The sequence below is a fragment of the Colletotrichum aenigma genome (genome assembly GCF_013390185.1).
Source record: "Colletotrichum aenigma strain Cg56 chromosome Unknown KSG_Cg56_contig03, whole genome shotgun sequence".
NCBI classification, from domain to species: Eukaryota; Fungi; Ascomycota; class Sordariomycetes; order Glomerellales; family Glomerellaceae; genus Colletotrichum; species Colletotrichum aenigma.
In genome coordinates, this window is record NW_023500909.1 from 1,539,854 (window position 1) to 1,567,849 (window position 27,996).

The 27,996-nt window shown below is 53.2% G+C and overlaps 9 protein-coding genes across 9 annotated transcripts; 4 read left to right on the plus strand and 5 right to left on the minus strand.

Annotated features, from left to right (window-relative positions):
• Positions 1 to 18: 18 nt before the first annotated feature.
• Positions 19 to 2,135, plus strand: CGCA056_v004401 (uncharacterized protein; the record flags this gene model as incomplete). Its single annotated transcript, XM_037319656.1, has 4 exons — positions 19 to 480; positions 532 to 958; positions 1,023 to 1,205; positions 1,261 to 2,135. 4 exons carry the CDS (start codon positions 19 to 21, stop codon positions 2,133 to 2,135), a joined length of 1,947 nt encoding a protein of 648 aa, XP_037181257.1.
• Positions 2,136 to 2,325: 190 nt separating this feature from the next.
• Positions 2,326 to 4,345, minus strand: CGCA056_v004402 (uncharacterized protein; the record flags this gene model as incomplete). The annotated part of the gene is made up of 3 exons (XM_037319657.1): positions 2,326 to 3,823; positions 3,877 to 4,115; positions 4,238 to 4,345. 3 exons carry the CDS (start codon positions 4,343 to 4,345, stop codon positions 2,326 to 2,328), a joined length of 1,845 nt encoding a protein of 614 aa, XP_037181256.1.
• Positions 4,346 to 7,727: 3,382 nt separating this feature from the next.
• On the minus strand, positions 7,728 to 11,129 carry CGCA056_v004403 (Satratoxin biosynthesis SC1 cluster protein 4; the record flags this gene model as incomplete). The annotated part of the gene is made up of 8 exons (XM_037319658.1): positions 7,728 to 8,128; positions 8,188 to 8,488; positions 8,517 to 8,785; positions 9,332 to 10,405; positions 10,455 to 10,491; positions 10,547 to 10,725; positions 10,778 to 10,913; positions 10,965 to 11,129. 8 exons carry the CDS (start codon positions 11,127 to 11,129, stop codon positions 7,728 to 7,730), a joined length of 2,562 nt encoding a protein of 853 aa, XP_037181255.1.
• A 2,447-nt stretch (positions 11,130 to 13,576) lies between these two features.
• Positions 13,577 to 14,574, minus strand: Gsto1 (Glutathione S-transferase omega-1; the record flags this gene model as incomplete). The annotated part of the gene is made up of 3 exons (XM_037319659.1): positions 13,577 to 13,801; positions 13,905 to 14,344; positions 14,526 to 14,574. 3 exons carry the CDS (start codon positions 14,572 to 14,574, stop codon positions 13,577 to 13,579), a joined length of 714 nt encoding a protein of 237 aa, XP_037181262.1.
• A 3,322-nt stretch (positions 14,575 to 17,896) lies between these two features.
• Positions 17,897 to 19,138, plus strand: warA-1 (Homeobox protein Wariai; the record flags this gene model as incomplete). The annotated part of the gene is made up of 1 exon (XM_037319660.1): positions 17,897 to 19,138. One exon carries the CDS (start codon positions 17,897 to 17,899, stop codon positions 19,136 to 19,138), a length of 1,242 nt encoding a protein of 413 aa, XP_037181261.1.
• A 452-nt stretch (positions 19,139 to 19,590) lies between these two features.
• alsS (Acetolactate synthase) lies at positions 19,591 to 21,276 on the minus strand (the record flags this gene model as incomplete). The annotated part of the gene is made up of 1 exon (XM_037319661.1): positions 19,591 to 21,276. The coding sequence occupies one exon, from the start codon at positions 21,274 to 21,276 to the stop codon at positions 19,591 to 19,593; it is 1,686 nt and encodes a 561-aa protein (XP_037181260.1).
• Positions 21,277 to 22,114: 838 nt separating this feature from the next.
• Positions 22,115 to 22,840, plus strand: CGCA056_v004407 (Alpha-acetolactate decarboxylase; the record flags this gene model as incomplete). The annotated part of the gene is made up of 1 exon (XM_037319662.1): positions 22,115 to 22,840. One exon carries the CDS (start codon positions 22,115 to 22,117, stop codon positions 22,838 to 22,840), a length of 726 nt encoding a protein of 241 aa, XP_037181259.1.
• Positions 22,841 to 23,248: 408 nt separating this feature from the next.
• Positions 23,249 to 23,848, minus strand: phiA (Cell wall protein phiA; the record flags this gene model as incomplete). Its single annotated transcript, XM_037319663.1, has 1 exon — positions 23,249 to 23,848. One exon carries the CDS (start codon positions 23,846 to 23,848, stop codon positions 23,249 to 23,251), a length of 600 nt encoding a protein of 199 aa, XP_037181254.1.
• Positions 23,849 to 25,602: 1,754 nt separating this feature from the next.
• Positions 25,603 to 25,895, plus strand: CGCA056_v004409 (uncharacterized protein; the record flags this gene model as incomplete). The annotated part of the gene is made up of 2 exons (XM_037319664.1): positions 25,603 to 25,796; positions 25,862 to 25,895. The coding sequence occupies 2 exons, from the start codon at positions 25,603 to 25,605 to the stop codon at positions 25,893 to 25,895; spliced, it is 228 nt and encodes a 75-aa protein (XP_037181253.1).
• Positions 25,896 to 27,996: the final 2,101 nt, after the last annotated feature.

Genomic DNA, 27,996 nt, shown 5'->3' on the forward strand with positions numbered 1-27,996 from the left:
CCACTAGAGCTGTCGAAGATGAATTCTGATTCAAAAACGTCGACCGGTTTCAGTGCCGTTCTCTCCACGAAATCCTTTGCCCCGCTTCTCATCGACGACAGCTCCTCACTTGGCAAGAAGACCGCACGATCCAAACACCGATGCGCCAACCTGGGGTCAAAGCTATGGGACAAACAAGCTTGGAAGGAGGCTGTCATCGCCGCTGTGCAGGATTTAATAGACTTCAATTGGGTCATTGCGATCAGCTGGTTGTTCCTCCTTGGTTGGATTTCTGGCCTTGGGGTTCTAATGAGTGTCGTCATCCAGCAGCCCCAGACCATTACGGACTCAGACAACACCGCATGTCAGCCAGATGGAAGCTTTAACATTTTCATGAACGAGTATGACTGGTGGGCTGCCTCCGGCTTCTTCCAGATCACAATGGCATGGGGAACTATGACTTTCGCAAATGCCAAATTTGTTGATGTTGCGTGGGACGTGGTAAAATTGTTGCCTCTCCAGCTTACTCTGCAAGCATCTGACTGCTCATAGGTTTTTGGCCGTGGGGGCCAGGCTCTTTTGGCTTGGGTCTCTTGGAGTGTCTTCTCCGACTACGTCACCACATCAATGGAAGTCAGCCCGGTTACCTATGAGACGTTTTGGACTGTGTTCCTAGACGGGGCACCGACTTTCTGGTCTACTTGGTACTTGATGCGAGACTTCAGCCGCTCTCACGGGCTACGCTCACGATTCGCCATGATATTCATGGTCCTGGTTGCGATTTTTATCCTCCTGTTTCCTACGCTTGGTAGCGCGATGTCCGGATATCAAGCAAACAGCGGTGCTTTCATCAGGGGCCCCGACGGAGAAATGCTGAAGTTTTCGGATTTCGATATGATTGCCTACATCATACATGACGGAGACCGAGTCAATCTAACCAAAGATTATCCAGTCACATTTGCGAGAAGCAACTACGACAGTAAGCATTCCAATTCTGAGCTTTGGAACTGTTCTTATCAAGCAGCATAACTAACAGCTTGAAGCGGAACAACTCCTAGGCAATACTTTGGACGGATACTATCCCAATTCGTGGTACAGTTGGAGCTATTACGGCTCTTCCAACTGCGAGGAGGATCAGGAATACAGCAACGAAGAACGCAATAAGCAGTGGCAAGAGCGTTACCCACTCAACTGCCGATGCTCTTTGCATGGAAGCGTTTCCAATTGTGAGGCCGACGCAGCGATCTAAGTTATAGAAAGAATGCTGATGTGGCCGTATAGATACAAAGAAGCACGGTTTCTTTGGACTCAAAAACAACAATTCGATCTTCATGAAACAGACTCTGTCATCCCCGACGCTGAATATTTCGGCATTCTACCTTCCGGAGAGGTACAAAACAATCTTTGGCAATAACTGGACAGATCCGAGAACGAACACACAGCCATTTAGCGATAGAAGCAAGGTCACATACACCTACAACATGGGGAACGACACGTACGACCTCAACTACATCAGATCAAACGGCACGTGCCAGCCTGTGACAGAAATAGACAAAATCAACGCCTCGGCTCGAGAAACGTATCAATGGGGTTTCTCGTATATCCAACTCTTCATCATGCTACTGCTGTTGATTTTATGGACCCTTGGAATGTCAGCGATGTGGGTCAAATCTCATATGACTATGAGAATGCGTGGTCGATTCGACAAGCCAAAGGGCTTCAAGGGGGTTCTGGAGCTTGCCGCTGCTATCAGGAAAGAATTGCAGGAAAGCAATCCCGACGACCTCACCCACGACCAGCTCTCTGAAGAGATCAAGAAGCGTCTCAGGGGCGGAACTATCGAACTAGAAAAGGCAGGATCACCGGCCATGTATGGCGTTTGGGGAGGCCTCTGGGGCTGGATCAAGAACTGGAGATGGTGGACAATGACTTGGTGCTTGTTGACTGCAATTGGCTCTCTTCTTATCACCTACAAAGGCGGTGTGTTCTTGTGGATCATGATCCTTTCGTCCTCCATGTTTTTCGCAATGGTCATTGGACGTTCGTCGAAGAGCATGGCTATGTTGTCACTATGGGGGTTTGTACTGGGCATTATTATCTGGGTTGCAGTCATGTCGGCTTTGCAGCAGCGCAGTATGTTCGATATGTATTATTAGATCAGCACGTTGATGAGAACAGCGCATTTTGGACTTCCATTCTTGGAGGATCATCATAGTCCTTACAATTAGTACCGACTTGATCAGGCAATAGCCCCATTATTTTATGTACCATTCACAGCGTGAGTGTCATCGGAACCAAATTTAGTGCCTCAAGAAGTGAATTATCATTAATCGTCTATCCAATACGCTAAAAAGGACGTCTCGTGCTGTTTGCCCGTGTACTAGTTGGCGACACCATGTCGTCGATATTAGATATCTGCTTTCGTAACGCAGTCGGACTCTGTGTAAAATTGTCACGGTCGCTGATGGCAGACACCGCAGTGTCTTGCCTCCTCGCGGGCGGCCGATTTGCCAATACCGGCGGCTGTGGTGGCATTGGCGAAGTATCCGCCAACTCGTAACTTTCGCCTTCCTCTGGTGATTGGGAGTAATATGTCATATTCTCTCCCTGTATCGAGTTCATGCGGGGCCATTCCGACGCTCTTGAATATGCAGGCGCGGGCTCTTCTAGCTCTGCTCGCCTTGCGCCCATGTCGCCCTCGAGCTCCATGTGATTATCTGGATTTACGGCGTGGTAGTTTTGGTACCCAGCAAACCTGGTTGTCGATGACTTGGAGTCTGGGGCGTCCCGCTTTTCTGATCGAGGGATGGCCCTCGTTCCAGCAACCCCGGCTGCATTTGGGTTTCGCTTACGATTCTTCAGCCAGAACCAGAGCGCAACAAAGAAGATCAAGGCAGCGCCAATGGCTACTGGTACACCGACTTTCACACCCATCGCAGTTCCTCCGCTGGTACCGCTACTCGTGCCGTTGCAAGTTGATGTGATGTTGTCTGCCAATGTGCCATTCGCGACTTGGGGGCTCAGCCAAAACTTGCCCGCGGCATAGTCAACATGCAGGTAGTTTTGAGAGAGAAAAACACCACCAAGGATAGGGACATTGTTGCCTAAATCGCTCAAGCCGGAACCAACGGTGGCCTGGATATGGGTGTTGTTCGTAACGGCGTATCTGCCGCGAGAGTCGGTTCCACGCTCGTGGGAAACCAGCTCGTAGTGAGGAATAACAGTGGTGTAGCCATTCGTAAGTTTAATCGTAAGGGTTCCGATCATCGACTCGAGACTGGATGGATACGTCGACTGGCCGTATGTGGTACCGTTGAATGTGGTGGTGTGGTTGGTGAAATTTTGGAATCGGGAGAACATGTTCGGAGTGAAAGTGAAGTCGTTTTGAACCGTGTCGATACAGGCGGAAACTCGTGTGCCGATGTCGCTGAAGAGCGAGTGGTCGCCGTCTTCGTTCGTCAGAACGATGTCGGAAATGAGAACCTGCAGAGGACACGGCACAGACGCGCCCGCTCCCCACATGTTGAACTCGGTCTTCTTCGTCTCGTTGAAACGCGCTTCGTTGACACCGCCGAAAACAAGCTGGCCATCACGGGGGTAGAGCTCGGAGGTTGAGCCGTAGTCCAAGCTCCAAGCCGACGTCGGTGTGATCTTGTGGTCGACGAGCAGGTCAATCGTGGAAGATTCGGGACCAAGTGCCAGAGCACTCTTGTTCATGGAGTCATAGTCCGCCCAGATTTCGAAAGGGTAGCCGTAGACCACTGCCGGGCCATCCGTGAAGTTGGCGGTGTCGTATCCATGGAGGACGGTTGTGACGCCATCAGCAGGTTGTGCATCAACTACTCTGTGCAAGAAGTCAGCAATGAACGATGCACTGCGTTGAAATAGGCCACCTACGAGACATTCCAGTCCTTGATGTTGTAAACTTGAGTGAAGGTGTCTTTTGATGTATCATAGACACTGCCAGATGCGCCTTGGCAGCCGACGAACGCCAAGGTGTCCTCGTTCGGGCAATCGAGAATATTCCTCACTCGCGTATTGTTAAGAATAGTTGACATGCGCATGCCTTGAACCTGGCCACCAAGCGTGAGCTTGACGCCGCGGTTGGCACCGATGCCATTCGGAAAGGTAACGTTCTGCGGGGGGCCAAGTCAGTACTCCACGATCACACAACAAACCCACCAAAACACCAAAAGAAGAGAAACAGACGAGCCGTAAAAAGTGAGCGAATGACTCGTGAGATGTGGTTTTTTCTTACTTTTATGGGTAATACTAACGGGTCGACTGAGCAGTCGTCCGCCTTCACGGCGGGAGAAAAGACGCTGGCCAGCAGAAGCGCCGCCCAGGGCGTTGAGGGCAACAACATCACGAGAAAACGCGAGTACGAGGCAAGATGCAACTGTTGTGAGGCATGACGGGCATCCGGCCAAACACATAATACATTGGGGTCTGTCTTTTGACGGCAGGGCGCCCCCTTTTGACTGCTCTTGTCTGCCCACCACCCCAGACGGGGTGCAATATCAAGATGTCGACTCCTTGCATGTCGCGCCAGGTTACCTAGCCGGAAGGGGGAGACGAAACCCACCGAGAAACTCCCATGTTATTAGAAGGGGCTCACGACTTTCCACATCTGTAACTCTATCCCCGCTTCAGTTGCGCCTGGGGCCGTTGCGAGTGCGCTCGGAACACACTCTGTTGGGGGCTATCGTCGTTGACGACCAAAGAGGAAGAACGGCTTGGGCAGACATTTCGAAAAAGTCAAATGAGCTATATCAGATGAACTTCTATAGAAACGTTTCAATTTACTCTATACTGGACTTATTCATGTTATTCAGACGAAGAAAAGCTGTTGTGCAGTGGTTCCTGTCGTTGGACCGTACACTAGTCATGAACCTTGTTCAGGCACCACAACTGCATGCAGTTCCATGTTCTTGGCGTCCGGGCGTCAGGGTAAGATTAGGGTCGTATTACAAGCATTTTTATACAAGCCACGAGTGCCTGGCGAGGCGTTGTAAGGCGAGTTCTGCCGCTTGCTGGCGGCTGCAATGAATCGCTCTCGCCGAGCCGGAGGCTTGGGCAACCCTGACAAGATCTGCATAATGCCCTCGCAAATGCCGCGATCAGCAGCGATGCCCGCTGGAGCTGTTAATAAATTCTGTCTCAGGTATGTTGACAGAACCCCAGATGCTAAATGTTCATAGGGCTATACAGCTCTGGCAGTCAGAGACTTGTTCACGGCTTGATATGAACTGTCCATCTGGCAACACAGGTTTCCTATCACGGACCGAGTTGTGTCTTCCTTGTCCAAGTCTCAACGTCCCATGTCGCGGGGCAGGGATAAGGGTTTCCTCGCTCTCGGGAACCCCTAGCTTCGAAGGCAAGTGGGAGGACGTTGATCCGTCTCCATGGTCGTCGGCGCACAGCCGGATCTGATCTGTTTTCCGCGAGTTTTCTCGAAGGAAATCCACCGTGTCGACATGAAAGTTGGTTGAGTTGATTGCGCTAGGCGCCAGTCGCCAGTCTGCCCAATTTGCCACCGCTAAAATGTCGTCTAAGCGCTTCGACCGTTGCCAAAACAGGGGTCCCGGGTGTGGTTCCAGCTTTCCCACGGGGGTCGGATAGTTCCAGGACCGACCCTAGCGAATGGGTGCGAGATGATTACGTTTTCAGTGAGATGAAGTCAATCAATTCTGGCAGCTGAAGGTGAGGAAAACTGAGCACGTGGGCGTTGATCCCCTCGCTCCATTGTCGCCGAAGCCGTCGGCCAATTCGGACGCTTCGGTCGAGTTTTTCTGAGCTCGCAACTAAAGTTACTAAACTCTGTTCGAATACGGCAATGAACACCAGGAATCGCATTCCGCGCAACCCAATCTCGTTGATCGGCTCATCGAATCGACTACGTATCCGGACTCCGGACTATCCCAATTCCCTCAGTGTCACTGTGTCAACGGTACCAGCAGGCTGGTGAGTCCAGAGCTTGGTCCATAGGTTATTTTGGCGATGTGGAAACGATGGGGAAAGTGACCGCGTGCACAAGCCCGGCACCCGTCCCACTGCCAGGTCCAGTCCAGAAAGGCATCAACTCTGGCTCGGTTAGAGATAAGCGGCAAGGGGGAAGAAATCAGTAATTCGGTTAGGCACTGACAGAACCGTCGTTTGGCCAAGGCCACGCAAGATTTTCCAGCGGTGAGTTGAGGTTTCTCGTTGTCTGATTGGAATTCATACGAACAGGTTTCATGTTGTTGGCGAGTGTCCGAAGCTATCTCCGCACTACCACCAGAGTTGACTTTGCATCCTACCCCAAGCACCAATCTCGGCAGGCTCTAACAGAACTCTGCTCCGAGTAAACAGACTTTCTCCAACGGCGTTTTGCAGCTCTTGCGGTCCAGTCTTCGGCAATGTTGAAGGAGCGCGTTTGAGTCTACGACCGCGACATGATAGCAGGCACATAAGCTTGTCAGCCAGTCGTCTATCATAGTGCCCAATTTTTGCGCCACAGCCATCCACCGCGCATTCGGTCCCTCAGGGATTGTAAGCCGACACCGGCTCAATGGTCTAGTGGTATGATTCGCCCTTCGGGTGCTTGTGTTCTTCACAACCCTTGCGCACAGCGTGAATGGGCGAGGTCTCGGGTTCGATCCCCGATTGAGCCCTCTTGACATTTTTGAACGTTGAGCAAACAACAAACAGTAGCAGCAAACAAATCTTTTATTTTTTTTTGTCAAGAACTTTTTATTACGCAGATAAATAGTAACAATAACAGAACGCAATTAATAGGATGCGTTTACGTTCTATTGCCTGATTAGTAAATCAGCATGCTATTATTATTCTTCTGCCTATATGAGTAAGAAGCGATTTTTATATGTCTTGTAGAGTTTGAGAAAGGAGTCTCTGTTTGTCTGTGTCTTAATTAATACCTAGAAGAACGGAAGAACACTTGCTTGCATAGGTAGCAATTACCTCTCACGGCACCTGAGAATCTATAATTTTCTTACTTTTTATTTTGATCAAACAAAACCACTTAGAAGATTTCATGCCGAATGAACTGCTATGCTCACTCAATTCACTCCCGTCTCAGCTCAGTGTTGTAGGATATGTGAAACAGAGCAAACAAAATGTTCCACAGGCTCTCCTGGGCCAGTCCTGTTCATCCCTTAGTCCTTGCCGTATGGGATGTCTAGTTGTTGTAGAGACCCGCGGACAAATTGAAGAATGCAAGGGAAACTTCGACTTTGAGATCCGTCACATCAACACGCTAAGTCTAGACGAGCCTGCAGACCCTCTTGCATGCGGGGCTCGCCCTGATCACGAGAATGACCCACGAGCATTGCCCGCTCACAATCCACGATACCCTCTCGCCCTCCAACGGTCCTATGGCGCAACGGTAGCGCGTTCGACTCCAGATCGAAAGGTAAATTACACTCCGGGGTTTCGATCCCCTCATGACACCCTCATCATGGTGATAGGTTGCTGACAGCGCTCAGGTTATCTGTTCAAATCAGGTTGGGATCATTCAGTCATTCTCTTTTTGGCCTTGCTTTTGACTTTGTCGCAGATGGGGCATAGCTCTGCGGTGAAGACGCTTTACAAACGCACCAGCTGGCGTTGCCGAGAGCTTAAATCAGAGTCTGAGGGATTTCACGATGTCGAAAACAGAATCATCTCCGATGCCAAGTAAAGTGTTGTCTTGTCTACCTTATTCCTGCCTCACAAGGCGGGGTTGAACACGCGGCACCGGCTCGGCATTCTCATGCAGGCGCACAACGGCCGCTCGCCGCCCGAGAGCAGCCCTGCGGGCAAGTCGCGTTTGGACGGAACTGCCAGCTGAAGAACCCGTCCGTCTCATTCGTCAAGACACCGCCAAGGAAGCCGGTCTCACTGGAGAGTCTGGAAGACTGGTTGAAGATCTCTTTTGAAGAGACAGTGATCTGACCCCAGCCCATGTCGACGAGGGCATCGATGCTCGTACCATACACGTACTCCTTGAACCCAGCCCAGCGGATTGCCGACGCACACATGGGGCAGCTCTCGGCGTTGGTGTAGAGCGTCAGATCCCCGAACGCGAGAAGAGCATCTGCGGGCGTCATGTTGTAACGTCCCTGAGGATCCGTGAAGATGGCTGAACAGTTATTGATCGCTACCATCTCACCTGCTACTAGTCAGCATTGTTCTCTCACGGCAGTTGCAATAACATGTTGCTCTGCATACCATGAAGCGTCGGGTTGCCTGAGCCCTGGTTGTTGTTCGCGCCAGTACAGACCAGCTCCCCCAGACCACCGACCGTGTGGTTCACAACAACAGCCCCAAAGGCCGCGAACGGGCAGGGGTTCGGTAATGCGAGGTTTGCCTGCTGCATCCAGTACGCGCGGGTCGAGGCATCAACCCCATCGTCCGTCGTCCACGTTTTCCATTCCTGGGGAGGACACTGCGGGAGGGCGGCGGGCATCGGGACCTGCGGCTTCGAGTTGCCGCAGGTGCTGCAGGTGTGCGTCTGCTGCTGTTCGCAGAGCTGCTGTTCACAGCATCGCCCTACCGACGGCAGCAGCAGCAGCAACAGCTGGCTGAGCGTGCTGAGCCTTGTGAAGAGAAGGCGCATGTTTCACGTGGTCCTGTGAGGCGGGAAGCTGCGACGCGAAGCTCAGGAAACAGCCAGATGCGGCTTCGGAGGTGACCTGTTTGGGGATAGCGGTTGTACCACGGGCGGGAGTGGCGAAACTCGGGTCAATGCTGGTGCATCTTTCCGCTGTCAAAGCTGGTGTTGATGGTGGTTCACGGAGGACGTAGCATTCGGCGGTATTTGTATCTTCTAGGAGTGTTGGACAAGAATTCTGGTGAGAATTGGTGGAGATTGAATGAGGCGTTCATGGCTGCAGCTGAAGCGTCATGGAATGTCGGTGTCTACGTTGCATTTGGATCCCCGCATGTGATAAGAACCTTGCAATCTTTGAGATAAGCGCCATGAGAGTGGGACGGTAAACGAGGCTATCTATCCTTCTCTCCGAAGATCAGATAGGAGAAGTTGTCGGTGCGATGGCTGAGAGCAAAGCCGCACTAGGATTCAAGAGCCGATCAAGAACCGGGTTGACCCCGGAGCGCCCCGGACTGCTCCCGGCGCGAACGCGGGGCCCGGCGCCGGTTCCTTGACAAACCTCCGACGGGGCGGCATAGCCTCAAACGAGCAGCACATAGTCTGAAATGGACTTGAAAGCTATGCAGTTAAACTCAAATACATTTGGTATCTATGATATTACAATGAAACTGTTTTACAAGGATTATATGTCGCCGCAGCGTGATCTCCCGCAATGAGAACATCGCGATGGTTGTGGGTGCTCCCCCGTCGTAATTGCTTGACCGTAGTACTCCACCTCGGTTTGTTCAGGATGTTCAGGAATGTCAGGAAGCTCCTCATCAAAATTCCTGTCTTTTCTTTCCAACATTTCAATATTGAGTCTGTAATTCGTCTTTCCAACGGCGTACGGATTTTCGCCAGATATTCCGTAGGGGTTCGTCGACCTCCATGATAGATCGTATGGTTGAGGTGGTGACATGGGGTCCTCCAAAACCTTAGGCTTAGATCCGCCGTAAGCGTACATATCTCGATATTTTGCCGGAGAAATTTCGTCGGTCTTTGATGGGGGCCCCCCGATGTGATCGCGCACGTAGTTGTCGCTGAACTGCGGCGGGCTGGTGCTCCTGCCAAACTTTTGATATCGCCCCATCTTATATGATTTGTCGTCGGTTCCGACCGAAGAAGATCCCACGCTGTCCTTCGATGGCTTTGGCGAGGACCACTTGAAGAGTTTGAAGTTGGGAAACCACTTCTCCACAAGATTGCGGATCATAGGCAGGCACGCGCAGACGATGACGACACCAAGCTCAATAGTCGTCCACCAAACCACCGGAACGTAGTCCCACGTCGGGTCGATCGAGTTGCCGAATACCGCGAGAACTTGAAGACGGATGATAGTCGATATGAAGCCGACAGAACCGAGGAGGAAGATCACAGCGACGGAGATCTTCTTGTTCTTGTTCATTTGCAAGCCCGGCAGCATTGCTATCGGCAGGGCGAGTATGATGAGATCCTGAAGAATAGCGAGAGCTGAGTTGGCATACGCCAGTTGGTTAATGTCGAGACAGCCGCCGGTGTGAATGTCTTTGTTCCAAAAGAGTTCGATCGGATGGCACGAGAAGATGGTCAGAAATCCGATGATGACCTGGCCCAGTACAAGGAATGCAATCAAAGAGTAGGCCGCCATCCGAAACCTGGGTACCGTAAATATGCGTAGGTAGAACGTGACCAGAGATAGTTTCGCGAACAGAAGCACGAAGACGTAAACGATCTCGGCGGCATATAACAATTGCAATATTTTCGTCAGTTGTCCGGACTGCAGATCGTAAAGATGTGTCCCGAATCCCATCGTAGCCACTGGACTCTGTCAGCACCTAAGTATGTAAATTCCAACCGGGGAACTTACTTATGATCACAAGAGAGAACGGCGCAATCGCAATGACCTGATATTCTCGTCAGCCCGTGATTCTCGAGCTCGTTAGCTGCTTTTCGACTTACAATGGCAGCAACAATCAAAGCATCATCTGTGCTCCAAATCTTTGCAAAACTCTTCGCGATAAGTCGTAAGCCGATTGCAATGAGTGCGGTAACGTAGACTGTGACCAGAATGGCGAGCATCTTCGTGGTCTGGGATTCGTGCGGCAGGTTACATTGCCTGGCTTGAAGCTTTGCCAGATCTGGACCATGTTAGCTTGTAAGACCCCTCGACACCGAGCATCATAATCATACCTAATGAGTCCTGCATAGTGCAATTCGCGATCAAGCAGCTCGCGGCGAGCTGGCCAAGCTGCGAACTAGCACATGAGCAAGTCGTATTCGTCAGGTCACAGCCCGAGCCGGTGATGGACTGAACGAGACAGTTCAACTCGATGGGATGTTAGTAGTGGTATCGCATATTCGTTCGAGAAATACTCACGCCGCATGTTGAGATATTACTCAGATCTGGTAGCTGTCGCGACACCAGCTGGTTCTCAACAATATGAAAGCCTTGTCCATTCGCCCCGACGATACCCAACATCGAAAGCGCAAACAGTATCCATCCCAGGCCATTAAAGGCCGTCGACGATGTAGAGAGCCGCATATTGACCGGTATTGATCTGCTATCGCCACTCGCTCACCACTCCATGTAACCAAAGAGTCCAAAGAGAGTGGGCCCCCTTGGCTGCGTGCTCGAAGTTCGTGCGGGCAGGGGAGCTAATGTCGCCAAGTCGCCGCTCCGGGCGGCATGTATCTTATTTCCCCGGAAGTTGGAAAGTATCGAAACCTAACGCCGTAGATTGAATTAAGGATGTTGACGAGCGGAGACCTAAGAATGCATCATGAGTGGGGAGGGTAAGTCGTTATCAACCCTTCCCCCGGACACCTGTTCGCCTTCGAGCCTTGACACGTCAAGGATAACTGGTCTTGCTTCAGATGCCAGATGTGCTGCATACTGGTGGGCACTAACGGAAAGGGACACCGGCAGGGAAGGACAAAGCTCCTCCCTCTCATTCTGCTCTCCTCTGCACCTTCAGCAAACGTATTCATCTAGGTTTTGGGGGTTTGGAAGTTATGGGATGAGATGGGATGGGAATTCGAGAAGCGGTAGATGCGTGTGGGTGATGTGAGCACGAAGGATGCGTGTGCGCTAGTGTGTCTCTGTGCGCACATTGTCGAGATGGTGTGTATGTGATTCGTGCCTCTACACCAAGTTACCATACGAATGACTATCGTTGAGCATCGCCGCATGATAGTTGCCTCGCCACCGCAAGATATGTAGCCAACGCTCGGCTTGGATGCCGGTACATCGCCAATAGGGGGGTTTAGAGTTCGGACGTGCGATTCTAGCGTGCATGCAGCAACCATGGTGTCGGTTGTCATGTTTCACGGGAACCTGAGCTCTCCCATCTCCCACTGGGCCGATCAGGAGACGAGTTATCCAAGCGAACCGTGCGTACCCGTCATCTTCACGAATACTTACAACCTGGTGTATAGCTGGACATATTGTGCGTATTGTCTGTGGATACGGTTGGTACAGCGTCAGGTATGTTGGTCCCGGCCCAGCTTCCCCGCTCGCGATCCTAGTCTCCATCCGGATGCAGCTCCGGGGTGAACGCTGTGATGTTTCACACTTGGTGTTTCGAGACCGGCTTCGAGAAGGGCTGCCAAGCACGCACTAACTACCGACCACACAAGCGTCCACGCACCAGAGTTAGTCCTGCAGGCAGTATGTAAGCGGGGTCGTTTGGTCTGTGGCTCAAGCAGAAACTCTATTTAGACTCCGCCATCTTCCCGCATTCTTCTTCTAGCTCTTGTCTGTTCTCGTCAGCCAACTATCCTCTCAGGAGCCGTTTCTGACGAGCGACGAAACTGACGCATCCCAACGGCATTGGACTGATATTCTTCTTCCCTACTCGAAACCGCGCTGTCAATGTCCGCATGCACCCACTTCCTATTCGCCCTGCTGATCGGGCAAAGGGGTTGATGACAAGTCCGGCTCACCTCCTGCTCAAGCCTCCCGTATGGCCTCCGCTGCACTAATTTGCCAGACGCCCTCCTTCCTCATCACCTGGGCACAAACATCCCGATGAACTCAACTTACGCCATGGCTTCCTGAGCAAACTTCATGACTCCTGGAAGAACCCGGTCTTCATCCCGCTCTCCTACCTTCTGGAAGCCCAGCCCCCTCAACCCGACGATCACAAATCTCGTAGTTCGTGGCTTTCGGTGATGTGGGGGCAGAATTTCTTCAACTCCGAGACGATGCTCCATGCAAGCTGCGGAGGCTTAGCACCGCACATGCTGCGCCGATGAAAGTCCTCGGAGGAACAGTTCCCTTTTCGTGAGCATTTCCGACGGACGTGGCTGCCTCCGGTGTGAATATGCGACAGCATCAATTCTCACATTGCCTTATTTCTGCATATGAACTCTGAATTCTTGTGCGATCTCTGAGAGCTGAGTTCGTGCGCGGGATCTCAGGTTTTACGCAACGGTGAATCAAGTCTTTTTCGGTCCTGTCAAAAGTCGTATGTCGCAAAAGACACATAAGAGTATGAATAATGCAAAGAGAGGCTTATTCGCCGAAAGAGTCGAGAATCAGTCGAGAATCACGATGACATGACTTGACGGGTGAATTTCCCGCCCTCCATGCCGCACGGTAAAACCATCGAGCAGAGTATCCCCAACCGTTGGCCAAGGCTTCAAGGGCACGGACAAGAAATGTTCAGGATGTTCCTCGACATGGCGCAGCCAACTTGATAGCATGGCAACTCGGTCATGGGGATCTGAACAAGGTATGATCGACCCCTTTTTTTCACGAGACAGCCACTTATACGAAGTTCCCTCCCATCCTCCATGTTGAAGATTCAACCAACCATACTGCGTCAAAGACTAGCGGCGATTTTTTCGGGCATAAAAAACTCGTGTTATCAACTCAAAGTCGGGTGATGAACGAAAGCAATTTAGAACCTTGATGACATTAGATGGCTTAGACTTTCCGGCTCCAATGAGCTTGAAGCTCCTTCTGAAATACGAATACACCGCGAAACTCTAGTTGCCATTGCTAGCCCCTCGTAGCTTGGCAATCCTGAACTTCGTCTTCTCAATGACCGTCTCCTCATCCCAGATGTGAGTAACACTGGGAGTCTTGTTCACGGTCTGTGCCCATTTGTAAAAATTAGGGGTCCTCCTCTCCAAGGATGTAAGGAGGCTCGGCGGGAGCAGCTCATGCTGGGAGAATGCGAAGAGTCTAAGGGTGAACGATCCAGTCAAAGCCTGTATCGGTACATTAGCATCTCTCATATGATCAGAAAGTTCCCGCCTCAGGGAGCGTGCTGTCGGCAAAAGTAGCCCCGAGCTGCAGATCTGTAAAACTCACCTCAGCCAGAGTAGGCTTGTCGCTGCCACCAAAGTAGGGCGCAGCATCCTTCAGTTGAGGCTCAACCTCCTTCGCGATGATTTCGACAAAGCTATTGGCGACGGCGTCAACCTCGGCGGGTGACTTGGCCGTGTACACCTTGAAGATGAGCGGATTGGCCTTGGAGAAGTACGCATCGACGAAGAAGTTGATGCGGGCGCGACGGAGGGCGGCGTCCTTAGAGTTGGACGCCGGCAGCAGGTGCGAAGGGTGGGCGTCGGCGAGGAACTGGGCCACGACGGCTGACTCGGTGATGATCTCGCCGTCGTATGAGAGCGACGGAACCAGCCCGCGGGGGTTGACTTTGAGGTACTCCTCCGTGCGGGGGACGGCGAGATCGATGATTTCCTCTTCGTACGGGAGGCCGAGCTCGATGAGAGCGATGTGCGCACGGTGAGCCCCTGTGTGGTTGGTTGCACTGAATCAGTTCATGATCTTGAGTGTGTGCCACCCCGTCTCGTGGGACGGGTCATGCTTAATTCATCTCACACGAGGGTGTTCAGGTACGTGACTAAGGGGCTTGTGCCAAGTGACGAGGATGACAAGAGTTATTAGTCGACTAGTGGTGTGAAATTCACATACATGGGCAGCCGTGGTTGGTGTACAGCTTGATCTTGGGCGCGGAGGACATTGCGGGCGGGGGTCGTTTGTGCGGTGTATGGAGAGGTTTACCAATCGATGAGCTATGTCGATACTTGGATTTTGGAGCTTTGGCTGGCTGTCGATGAGGTCGATGGTGAGGCAGCGTAGTGTTTTATGGTATCGAAGTTGAGTAACTGATTACCAATGGCCCTATGAGATGAGATGTTGCACCATTGGAGAATCGATGTCGTGATGGATTTCTTCACATGAGGGGAAACCCCTCTAGGAAAACCGCGGGGACGCGGGGCCGGCGATTGCGACATGGTAGGCTTGGCTTAGAAATCAGTCGGCGGTCGGTGCTCGATGGGGACCGAGAGGCTCGCCCAATAGCCATACTTTACTATCTGTTGGCTACCGCATAGTACAGCTTCACAAGACACCAAGACACCCTTGCATGTGCATTAAAATGTCCACTTACCAAGCCGATGCAGGCGAGGTTTCCCCGAGCGGGATAGACTGGATAGACTTCCGCCGTTACGGTGGAAATAGTATCCGCATCCGTGCGTCCCGTCTGAATGGCAGCGGTCTGGACCCTCCGAGTAGGGCTGAGGATCCCTGTAGAGACGACAGCAACCCCAAGATCTTGAGACATGAGGGTAACAATCTCCATCGAGCCGCAAGCATGTTCTTACACATTTACTATGCGTTAGTTGCGCATCACAGAACGCAAGAATGCCCAGACATACTAGGCATTTAAGTGTAAAGACTCAAACCCAAGCTCTTTCACAGGCTATCACAGGATGAGAAGTTTCGTATGTTTTACTCACGCAAAAATTATAGTCCTTTTGCTATTAATGATCCATCATAGGTTCAAAGATTACGCAGTGTTATTAAGAAGGTGTCGTTGAACTTTGGTCAGCGCTAGTGAGGTTGCGGCTCATCATCAGACATCAGCTTATAGTTTCATCCATCAAAGAGTAACAACTGCGAATCTTATTAAGTGTCGAATAGAGATTCAGGATGAGATTGTGAATAAGTCATAACCGTATCAAATCGTATAGTCTGAAAGCATACGGACGATAAAACACGAAGCAATCAAAATGCATATCAAAGCACAAAGAGAGAGTCGTTGTCTTCCCAGACATTCATCCTGAAAGGAATTTCATGAATTGAAAATCAAAACCGAGGTCCATTCGTCCAAAATACAAACCCAAGTCGATCCCCTCCAGGGTCACATATGCAATTGTCTTACCTTCAACAGCACCTAGCGACCGACAACAAGCATCTGATCTTGAGATCGTAATCACCCTGAGGTGACCCGCCGCAGGTTTTTTTGCCATTAGACTGCTCCTCCTTGACACAATCAAAGGAATCAACCCCATCGCAGACGAGAGAGCCCGAAAGAGCTCGTTCCGTAATTCTTCTCACCATTTGTATATCTAGGTACATAGTACACTTCTTTCGGCCAGCAATTTCTACACCGATATAAGCCCAAAAGACCACGGTGCGTTGCCGAGGTTGACATTGTCTTCCGCCTTCATATAACCGACCTTTTTATTATAGCACTCTCTGAAGCTTGCGTCGTCCACCCTTTTTAGGGATATGACCCAGTGGCCGTTTGCGACGGTTGGCTAGCTCAACTCGGTCGACTAAACCTTTCCCAGCAAGTATTTGACCAAGACCTGCTCCGTCGGCTTGGGCGGCGGGGGCTTGTTGGTTGATGCTGTTGACTCTGGTGGAGGTGCGACCGTTGTAGATTTCTTGACAGCTAGTGACGTTGTGGTTCCCGCTGGTATTGGGGACGAAGTAAAAGTTTTCATAAGCCCAGTTGCCGACAGAACACAAGCAGACAGACTCGTCTGTTGAGAAGACTCGGATGAAGTACCACCGGGAGCCGCTGGTTGGACCGGATAGGCCTGTAGTCTGACGGCAGCTTGGCCTTGGAAAATTTGGTTGCTCGCAGGATCCAAGATGGCAGCGCTCCCTTGCAGCGATCTTCATTCGATCCGCAAGCGCCAGCTGGACTTGCCGGCCCAATTGGTAGCTAATTGATACTGTATCAGTAGCGTTCCGCGAGGCGACTCAACCTTGTTTGAAGTAGTCGTCTCCCAGCCAGTGGCGTTTCTGACCTTTAGATGACAGGTTATCTTTCCGCAGAGGAACTCGAGGAACATAGTCACTCAGCTCGATGCTGGCTTGGGCAGGTAGTAGTGCAAAGGACTCCTGCATGTGGCTAAATAGCTTCCAACACGTCTTAGGGTACAAAAGCCTGCCTGCTAGATGATTAGGGTCCTCACATATCTTAGCGGCCTGGCTGGAATCTGGTCATGGTCGAGGTGTGAATATGTAAATCATGATTGGCATGCCGTAGTCCGCTTCGGTGCCGTCGCCGAAGATCACTCCTAGGTCGCCCTTGTCTCTGTTGTTCCTGAACTCATGATGTTCGTCGTGAGTCCATCTTGAACGGAACTACTCGTGATGAAGGTGAATCGTGTCTTGAGAGAGGTTACTGGCGTTGCCGTGTCATCTTTGGTGGTGTCTGGTGTACGGTCGTTTCCTGCAGTTGGCTGTGGCTTGTCCGCTGTCAGTGGTCAACCATAATTCTGTATATACCCTGAGAGCACCGACAGCAGTGGTGATCTGATGTGATTTTCCAGCAGATGGGCCACACAGACCGATTTCTCTTTGTCGTTGGAACTGGCAGGTTTGGATCTCCGTCGCTGTAACCTGTCGTATCCCGTGGTGATTGGGAAAACCTGCGAGGGACATGGCAGGCGCCAACGTCAACGCCATAATGGCATTATGGTGGATCAGCATAATGACGAATGACGCAATTCTTCTTGCAACGACTTTCGGTTCACAAGTGATCATTCTGCAGTGAGGTGGTAAGGAATTATTGCTGCTTGGCGAGCAACTGAACGAACACATAGTGCTACAGCACATTGTTTGACCTCTTCTCTGTCCCTCTAGATATTACACTGGAAATAATCATGATAGCTTTTCGCGCCAATACTTGAGACTGAAGCCGTGTTGGGGGGGTCGGGGCAATTCTTTCACACATGACGTTCCAACCAACACTGCACTTTGGACCAACAAGAAGTACGACACAACCATGCAATACACTCATTACTTTGGGGTCTAGGGATTTGTGCATCTTGAAATAACAAATTCGCTGGCGGTGACATTGTTGCCTTGGCGAGCGTGAATGCCACGTGGCATTCCAGCGTCTGTTGCCTGTTCTTCTGTTCAGCTTCACCTCTCCGCCTCTGCTCATCTTCTTCACGCGCCAAAAGCTTCGACACCGTGCGAGCGTTCATTCATTCATTTATTTGCTCCATGTTTGAGACCAAAGCCCTTATTTTTTGTCGGTCATGAACGCCACATCACCTAACTCTACGCCGGCGGCTGACGCAGAGCAAATCCGGCTCATGAAGGAGCGAATCCATCTCCTCAAGGAGGTAAATGAAACTCTCTATCAGAACACCCACCCCGTCGATGATCGCAAAACCAGACGCAACCTTTCCGAGGCAGCCCAATTCGCGCGTCTCCCCCCGCTGCCCCCAACACTCCCACGCCCAGAATATTCTCTCACCGCCGATCTCATCAGCCTCGACGACGAAGAAGTCCGCTTCTACGTAGCCTGCGAGAACGGCTCCGTCGAAGAAGTCGCTTCCTTCGTCCAACAGACCAACAGCCCAAGCCAAGCGGTCCTCCAGCACGGCCTCGAGCAGGCCTCGTTCGGGAACCAGCCAGCCGTCGCGCGGTTCCTGCTAGAGCGTGGCACACCCCTCCACGGCAACATTTTCAGCCGTGCCCGTCGCGTCAAGACCAAAGACAGACCCTTCTACCTCGAAGACGTCACCATTTTCGACGAAACGCAGAGCGGCGGAGAAGACACCCTCATCCCCTTGATCCGCGTCTTCCTCGACTTCGGCTGGCACCCCAACCAGGCATGGCGCGGCGCGACCTCCAACGAGGGCAAAACGCCGCTGCCGTACGAGGGCTGCATCGCCAACACGCCCCTCGTCCAGCTCCTCCTCCAGCACGGCGCGAACCCCAATATCGCCGCCGACTCCCGCAGCCCAGACGGCGAAGATCCCCGGCCGAACCGCCACGGAGGCGACGCGCTCAACAGCTCCGCGCGACTCGGCGACACGCGACTCTTCAACCTCCTCCTCTCCCACGGCGCCGACCCGTCCTTCGCCAGCCCGCTGCACAGCATCGTCTCCTGCCAAATCATGCCCGCAGACCTGCGTGGCAGCTGGCTCGACGCCCACAGCTTCGCTTCGACGCCCTTCTCCCCGCGGCGGCGGGCGATGGCGGAGCACATCCTCGCGTGCGGCGCCGCGGCGATCAATGATGTGCGGCGGTTGCTGTACTGCGACATCTTGGACCGCCAGCCCGGTGACTCCTACGAGACGACGGCGTTTGCGCGCGCGTGTGCGGGACAGGACTGGGAATTTGCGGAGTGGCTATTGGAAAAGGGGGCGGATCCGGGTTTGTGTTTGGGGCTTGCGCTGCTGCGGCAGTATAGGTCGGAGCCGTGGGTTGGGCCGACTGAGCCGGAGACTGTGAGGGAGCTCATCGAAAGAGTGAAAGGGAGGAAGGCGTAGTTGTCTTGTTAGTTGCCACCCTAGATACTGTTGAAGCCCATTAGATTATGAAAGATCGCAAATGAGAGCCCAACTCCTCCTCCAGCCTGACAAACTTGGCAGTGCTAGTTCCAGCTACCTCTTTGTTCGAATGATCTAATGATATTCACGCCTCTGAATTGCTCCTGTTTTCCGAGACCGAGCCAGCACAGACTAACGTAACCTTCAACGTGGTCAGGAACCGTTTCTCTCATCCAATCATCTGAGCCCTCATCAGACTACCGAAATACATCTTCAACGACGCTCACTCCTACTCTGGGTCAGAGAGCAACAACACAAGCTTTTCTTGGCATTCTTAATGATACAATCCCGTGCACTTGGCGCGCAAAGCAAACATTTTCTAAACCACAGACCCTTTCGCCCAAGTATTACGCAAGAAAAACGCCCAACCGTCCGGCAACAACCCTGAAAATCTAACTGATAGAGTCCTGGATGACATTCTTCATCAGCTCGTGGTTGTGCGAGTAGTCAATCTCGACGTCCACGACGCACACTCCCACGTGGCTCAGGGCCTCGCGCATCACGCCCTCCAGCTCCGACGAGCGGGTGACGCGCAAGCCCTTTGCCCCGAAGGCCTCGGCGTAGCGCACAAAGTCGACGCCGCCGAGGTCGACGCCCGAGCTGCGGCCGTACTTGTCGACCTCCTGAAACTCGACCATGTTATACTTTCCGTCGTTCCAGATGAAGTGCGTGATGTTGCAGCCCTGCTGGACGGCGGTGACGAGCTCCTGGCCGGAGTAGAGGAAGCCCCCGTCGCCGCTGATGCTGACGACCTTGCGGGAGCACGGGGGCTCCTGGGCCAGGGAGGCGCCGATGGCCCAGGGGAGAGCGACGCCGAGGGTCTGCTGGACGTTGGAGACGAGGAAGGACTTTGGGCTGTAGGCGAAGTAGAAGCGCGAGAGCCAGATGTACATGCTGCCGACGTCCGAGGCGACGGTTGGCGACGGCGGGAGGAGGCCCTGCATGAGCTTGATGAAGTGGAGCGGGTGGACGGGGCCGTCGCCGGTCTGACCCAGGGCCTGAGGGCTCTGCTCCCACGCGTGGAACTCGGCAAAGATCTCTTTGGAGACGTCGAGCTCCTGTGGGCGGGAGACGGTTGCGAGGATGTTCTGGAGTGCCTTGATGTTGGCGGCGATGGAGCCCACCAGCTCAAGACTAGGGTTGTAGAAGGCGCCGTAGTCGGCTGGGATCCAGTCCAGGTGAAGGATGTCGAGATCCTTGTTCTTGTGCCAGGCGTCGGCGTCGTATTCGGACTGATCATAGCCAGCGACGATGACCAGGTCGGCTTGAGAGAGAAGTTTGTCGCCGGGCTGGTTACGGAAGAGGCCGATGCGTCCGTAGAAGAGGTGTGCCAGCTCCTTGCTGATGGATCCAGCAGCCTGGAAAGTCTCGACGACGGGGATGGGGTGCTTCCGAAGGAAGCCATGAACCGCCTCAACAGCCTCTGGCGTAGCTGCCCTCGCCCCGAGGAACAAGACGGGAAACTTTGCGTTCTGGATCATGGACGCCGCCCTACTCAGAGATGCAGATGGTGAAGTGCCATACTCGGGCGGGACGAAGGCCGTCTCAGGGAGCGCAGGAATGGCCGTCTTGGTGCCCGCGGTCATGATATCGATGGGAAGGCTCACTGCAGTCGCGCCTTGGGGGTAGGCTGCTGCAGTGCGGAAGGCGTCCAGCATGATCTCGGCGATCTGGTCGGGATGCACGGCGCCGGTGGCCTTCTTGGTGACGGGCTGGAGGAGCTGGACGCCGCGCAGGCTCTGGTGCGTCTTCTTGGCGGCCTGCACACGCTTGACGTCTCCGACAATGGCCACGACAGGCGCACCCTCGTCGTTGGCGGTGACGAGTCCGGTGACGAGGTTGCTGGTCCCCGGGCCTGAGGTGGCTATGCAGACTCCCGGGCGGCCTGTGATCCTGCCGATGGCGCCGGCGATAAAGGCGGCATTCTGCTCATGGCGGCAGACGACGAGCTTGATCCCCGGGCGGTCGATGAGGGCGTTGAAGACTGAGTCGACCTTGGCGCCGGGGACGCCAAAGATGTGCTTGACGCCGGCAGCGATAAGGGAGTCTATCACGACGTCGACTGTTTCTGTAGACATGGTGAGGGGTATTTAGGGTATACTTTCTTTGCAGAGTGTCAGTGATAGGTGGTGATAAAGATGAGAGCGTAGGAGAACCGAAGCAGCAGCAGGGCTGAAGATGTGTCTCAGGCTGTTTTCATCGAGGCAGAGGGTTATTGCCGCAACAACGTGCCAAGGATGTCGAGAGAGGAATGTTGGGTACGATACGGACTCTCTCACGATGCAGTCGCCAGTGTGGAGAAAACAAAAGCCGCAATAGCCCCTAGCGCGCTCCGTTCGCTCCCGCCGGCATCTCGTTCGTCAGGTCACTCGGTCACCTCATTTTTGTGGAAGGCTTGCTGCTGCTGCTTCTGAAAGCTCCAAAAGCTGCCGGCGATGCCGCAAGCACGTCGAACTGACGTCAGCGCAGCCAGGTGGAACCCAAAGCGCACCTCGCTCAGTGTTATGTTAGTGTCCATACCACTGATAGCTACTGCTGTGAGTAGCTTATCCAGTGACACTGCACGCGTGATGATGACTCAACAAAAACATGCAGCAAATGCAACGCACGATAGGGACTTTCGCTATGGAGCTCCTCCATAATTGTTGAAGAAAGTTCCCCGTGCAAGCCGCGAGACAAGAGGAAAGATCCATCAGAAAGGAAAGGAAAAAGAGAGCAAGTGAGCACACGTTTTTTCTGCAGTCAGCGAATCACCCGTCGTCCAAAGTCAATTAGGACCTCACCACCACCACCACCACCACCACCACCGCGATCTTCTTGTGTCTTAGCTTCGACATCCGAACCTTGGCATCTCATACTTGGCATCACTTACCGAGACAACTTTTCTTTTTGTCTTTTCAAACACCAATCATCACGATGGCGGTCAACGAAATCTACCAGTACTCCATCATCTCGGCCCTGATGGACGGCATCGCCTCCACCGGCCTGCCCGTCTCGGAGCTCATCCAGCACGGCGACCACGGCCTCGGCACCTTCCGCTACATGAACGGCGAGATGATCATCCTCGACGGCAAGCTGTACCAGATGAAGTCCGACAACACCGTCACCGCCGTCGACACCAGCCCCGCCAGCGACGCCGTCGCCCCCTTCGCCATGGTCACCCGCTTCCGCCCCGACACCCGCATCACCGGCGCCTTCGACGACAAGAAGGGCCTCTTCGCCCACCTGTCCGGCCGCCTGCCCGACTCCAAGAACTACTTCCTCGCCATCCGCATCGAGGGCGTCTTCAAGAACGTCACCGTCCGCACAGCCGGCGGCCAGAGCAAGCCCGGCGAGAGCATGCGCGAGGTCGGCGCGAACCAGGCCTCTCACACCTTCAGGGAACCGGTGCGCGGTACTGTCATTGGCTTTCGCTCGCCCGAGTACACACAGGGCATCAGCGTGCCGGGCGACCACATGCACTTCATCACTGAGGACCGCACGCAGGGTGGCCATATCTTGGCCCTTGGCACGGAAGGCGAGGTCGAGATTTCGGCTGCGCTGATTTCTCAGTGGCGGGTTGAGTTGCCGACGAATGACCAGGAGTTTAAGAAGGCGGGGTTGGTGGTTGATGCGGAGGGTATCAACAAGGTCGAGGGCTGATGGCAGATTAGAGACTAGTATAAAGATCCCTTACAATAGAAGTTTTCAGCAAGCATGGAAATTAATTCAAGTTCTACTCAGCTACCTTGCGATTGTGCTCGTGAAATGGTTAGAATATTCACTTCCATTCATGAGTTGATATTGATCAGAAGCAGTTGGTCACATTCACATCAGGACAAGCAAGCAAATGTTTGAAAAAGTGACATATTAATTCATGTACAGAAAAGTTATTGCTGTCGCGTCATCCGCAATGTACAGTTCCCTTCGGTGTCTTGGGGGAAAGAGGGTATGCCATAAATACAAGTTGCGCCATTCTATAGGATATCTCCCGGGACATTGTTCGTCGTGTCCCAAATGCCAATTTTAATCTACCAAGAATCCATGCCGAAAAGTTGCTTCACCCACCCCTTAGTTGGAGGTGTAAGAGCAGCTGTTGGGGACAACAGCCTGGACGGCGCGGACAGAGATGCCGAGGCAGTCGGTGTTACCAGCAGGGTTCGCAACGCCAGAAGAAACCCAGATGGACCAGGCGCCCTCGATGCTGTTGGGGCAGGCGAGGAAGCCGGCGCCGTCGAGGGTGAGGTCGCCGTAGGCGTCGATGGTCCAGCCGGTGCGCTCGCCGTTGCGGGGGGCGGGCTGGGCGCCGGTGGTGTAGCCGAGCTTGCCCTGGCCCATGCCGGAGCGGTCGGCGTAGAGCTGCTGCGGGGTGGCGGAGGCGGCGTAGAGGTAGAGGCCGCCGTCCTGGCCGAGGGTGAAGGTGGCGGACTCGGTGGCGTTGCGCTGGTCGCAGGTGGCGTTCTGGGACGGCAGCTGGAGGAAGATGGAGGACTTGGCGGCCTGGAAGGTGGAGAAGTGCACCGGCGACGCGGAGCGGAGGGCCATCAGCTGGAACTTGGCGTCGGCGGGCAGGGTGTTGTTGGTGGCCGTGCCGTTGGTCGCGGAGAAGGTCGGGAGGCCGGAGACGGCGGCGACGAGGGAGGTGAGAGCGGTGAGGGCCTTGAACTGCATTTTGGCGGTTTGTTGGTGGTTGGTTCTAAAGAAGAAAGGTGTGGGAAAGTTGTGGTTGTGGTGAGTTGATGATGTTCTGGAAAGACTGTAGTGGTCGGAAGATTATCTTTGATTAGATGGTTGGTTGGTGAGTGTGTGTGTGGTGAGGATGGTCTTCTTTCATTCATCAAGGAGGATTCGCCCGTCAGCTTATATACCAACTTGACGATGGCAAAGACTTCTACCTGTTGGCCGGTGTGCCACTTCATTTAGCCAGGGGACTCCCGTTGGCCAGCATTCCCATCTCGTAAACATCGGGGGACCGGCTGCCAGAGGCAAACTGCCACTCAGTGCACAGCACCAGCACTGCCGGGGGCGGCGAAGATCTTCTCGTAATGCCGACCGGGGTCATTTTTTGCGGAGCCCGATTGACATCATGGGCCTCACTTGGTTGACAAAGTGGAGAGCCGGACAAATACGAGAGGAGCCTCACAAGGTAACAAGGGCTGCACCGCTGCAGGGCTCATGTGCGTTGGGCTGCTGAGCTTTCTTGGCGATGAACTGGCTGCCGTCCCAGCCACAGGAAACTGGAGACGGGGAACACACAGAGACCAGCTGAACGGGACAGCCGGTGGCCTCGGAAGCCGCACGCCGCGCGGGGCGCCGATTGGTTCGGTTTGCTCGATTTAGCACCAGACATTCTTTTCTCTGAAGGCCAACGGCCCACGGGACGATTGGAATTGGAGTGGTTGGTTGGTTTGCCGTGGCACTGCAAAGACAGACAGACTGCGCCCCCCAGCCCTCTCTTCTCTCTTGCTGTCAACTCTGTATCCGTAGCGTAGCATCCAGAATTAACAGACACGGTAAGGACGGGCTCTCGCATGTTAGTCCATCCCACACGATTTGCTGCGATTTTCTTAACATAGGGCAGAGACTCGGGCAGTGATGTCACAAACAAACGATCAAAGAGCCCCACGTCCCCTATTTTAGCCAAGAGGGTCCCCTCTCTCGACGCTAGATTAAGGGGGGTAACGTAGCATGCCCAACATGACAACCGCCTCTTTTCTTCTTCTTGCCCGCGGTTTCACTCACGCCAGAGCCAATATCGAACGTCAAGTAAGAGCTGGGGCGAGGCAAGGAGGCAACAGAGTCCAGACGCTAGAATGATCACGGCGTGAGCTAATGCTCTGCTCTACGTGGAACTAACGCGGGCTTCTCCCCTGCGCCCCTGCCCTGTCGTGCCCTGCCTTCTGCCTTTTCTTCGATAACTCCGAACCGGAAAAAACCTTAACTATTAATAGCCCGAGTCACAAAAGCAGGCGGGACCGTCGCCCGACAATCGCTGCGCTTAACGTCCTAGAGTGATTGCTGACCGAATCTTTTTTGCTGTGCAATGCTAGGCAGAGGCTATGTTGTGTTTCCTCCAGTGGCCTAACAAGCGCTGGTCGCGCTCGGCTGACGGCAAGCTTGGAGGCGACTTGCTCCCATGAGTCGTGCGCTTCCTCGGAAACCCGCCAGATCGTCGCTGCGCTACCCGCCAGAACCATTCTACAGGAAACACACCTTTATCGGGGTATCTCAACCCCTAGTGCGGCTGATGGGCGCGAAGTTGGTTTCCTATTCGTTGGGTCGTCCCTATTTTCTAGTGACCCTGCAGCACTCCAAGTATTCACGCCTGTTGTGCGATATGGTCTGATTTGAGCCCCATCAAATACCCTGGGGCCGCCTTCGGACGATCTGCTTGCTGTCCCCAGAACAATTCAAGTTGGGACGGCATGGGGAGAGGGGAGAAGAGGAGGGAATTCCACGGAGGGACCCGTTGGGTATCCCGCGTCTCCAGTTTAACCTCCTCGGCTCCTCCTCACTTTGATATTTATTTTTGTTTTTTTCTTGTCTCTCGGTTTTTTTCGGTGGAGACGAGGTCAACAGAAGACAAGCTCAGGGCGAGTCTGGAATTTTCGAGAAGAACGTTGGACGGTCGGGGGAATTACCCTGCGTGGCATGCCATTGAATCATATTGACGTCTCATTGAAGGACGAATTTTCACACTAGTAGTCATATTATGTGAGCTCCCGCCACCTCGTGTTGTCTCGCCGGTTCTTCGCATTCACCAAGCTAACTAGCCGTCACCGTTGCGATCCACCATCAGAAAGATCGACAGGTCGGTTGCAGCAAACCCCAAAAATAAACCAAACCTTGGGGAGCCCTCTCTCCTCGATAATTTGCGCACCCAACCACATAATTCGCTCACCGAGAAGAGGGCGACGATCAACCACAAAAACCCACCCTCTGGCCGAGATATCCAGACCCAAGATGGAGAGATAAAGCCAGCTGGGGGTTTGCTCCGTAAATTTAGGGCCCAAGAGAAATCTTCTCCTTGTCTGGCCGTCGACAGCAGACACGGACAGCATGATTCAGCAGATCTCGACGATCAGGTCAGCGAGTCAAACGTGCACATCCGCATCTCCAGAACTGCGGGTTGAGCTTATATGCGTTTAGTGTGATCATCCCTACAGCGTTCCTATCATGAAAAACTCTGAATTTTGGGATGAATCCATCAGGGCACAACCAACCTGCTGACCGCCCTCGTCTGATCTCGATGCTTTGTTTTTTTCTGTGTGTAACGGTGGTGTTGTTGGTATAAGACATTGTGATATTCATCCAGCCGAGATTAATACCACCATGCTTTATTAACAGTACCGCCTCCCCGTGCAACACCGCGGCAAGCAGCCAGAAACAAATCCTTCGTTATGCTGGCCAGAAAAGTCGTCTGCACTTTAGCCGGCCATGGGCGACAATATCGAGGAAAATGCAATTGAAGTTTTATCTCTCTAAAAAGCTATCGGTCCAGCGATTTTGAATAATGCTGTTGCGGACTGCGCCTATTGGCTGATGCTAAATCGAGAGAGGTCTATGACTAAGGAAGCCGGTCTACGATCAAGCGGCGCAGCAGGAAGTGGCATGCTGTCGGGCAAACCGCGTCCGATGAGCGGAAGCATGGCTCGCTTGATGAAACCGCCCACCCTGACATCCATTTCCATCGGAGGGAAATCCGGTGCTGCCAAAGTTAGCAGCGGGCGATCCGTGCAGGCTGTCTAAACTGGTCTGCGATTATGCGAGGCCCTTGTGCGTGGGATGCCGTGTCGAAATGCAGGCCTGACAACTGTCGCTGCGCCTATGTTACCGCGGGAGGCAATTCGAGAAATGAAGTAGACGGTGAGAGCAGACGAAGTACAGATCATGCCAGTGACGCGACCGAGTCATTGTCGTGTATGAGTCCTGATGCGATGCGCACTGCTGTGATCGGCCTCCCACTCGTTGGGTCCGGGCCCAAAGTCAAATCCGACGGGTATCCGGACCCTGAATTGTGTCTCTGAGCTACACTGCCTACTCTCTACCAGATATCGTGTGCGAAAAGCAGACAGCTGAACTGAAGAGTACCTTTTGCCGGGACAAACCCCTCTCGTTGACGAGACGAAAATCACCACAGGCGTCGATTCGACCACAAAAGCAATTTGCTTGTCTGGAACGAACACAATGGGCATCACCCACCTGCTTATGTCCATCTCGGAAGCGGTGCAACCCGTGAAAATACTGCACAGAAAACAAAGCAGCACGTCAGGATTCACTGTGACGCTCCTCTTCGGCGTGCTGACGACACAGACGACGATGAAGACCATCAACGCACTCATGAGAATCATTTAATCACAGCGCTAGATTTGACGCGGCTTTCTTGAATTACTTATATCACGAAAGGATCCTCAGCTTTTGTACAGTATCAAGATTCATCCTTCTGTCCTCGGAGATCAGAGTAAGTGATGTCTTGATTTATCTGTAGACTCAACAATAGCATTCAGCTGACCATACTCCCATTGGACTAAAGCTTACGAACAACGCAACGGCACGCTTCAAGCCCCATCTGCTTCGAATACCAATTGTCCTCCTCGAGACTTTACCGTTTCCACGAAGTCCTTAGTAGAAAAGCAGCCCTATTCCGCAGACAACAAATCTCTCCGCCATCCTCGACGATCCGCTTGCAAATCACGCAGATTTTGCTCCTCCAATATCCGATTCTTTGTCGTTTGGGAAAGCAGCCCAAAGCTTTGGGTAGGTTGCGGCAAAAAATCCAGCAGACTTCAGAGAGATTCGAAATCGTGGTTGATACTTGG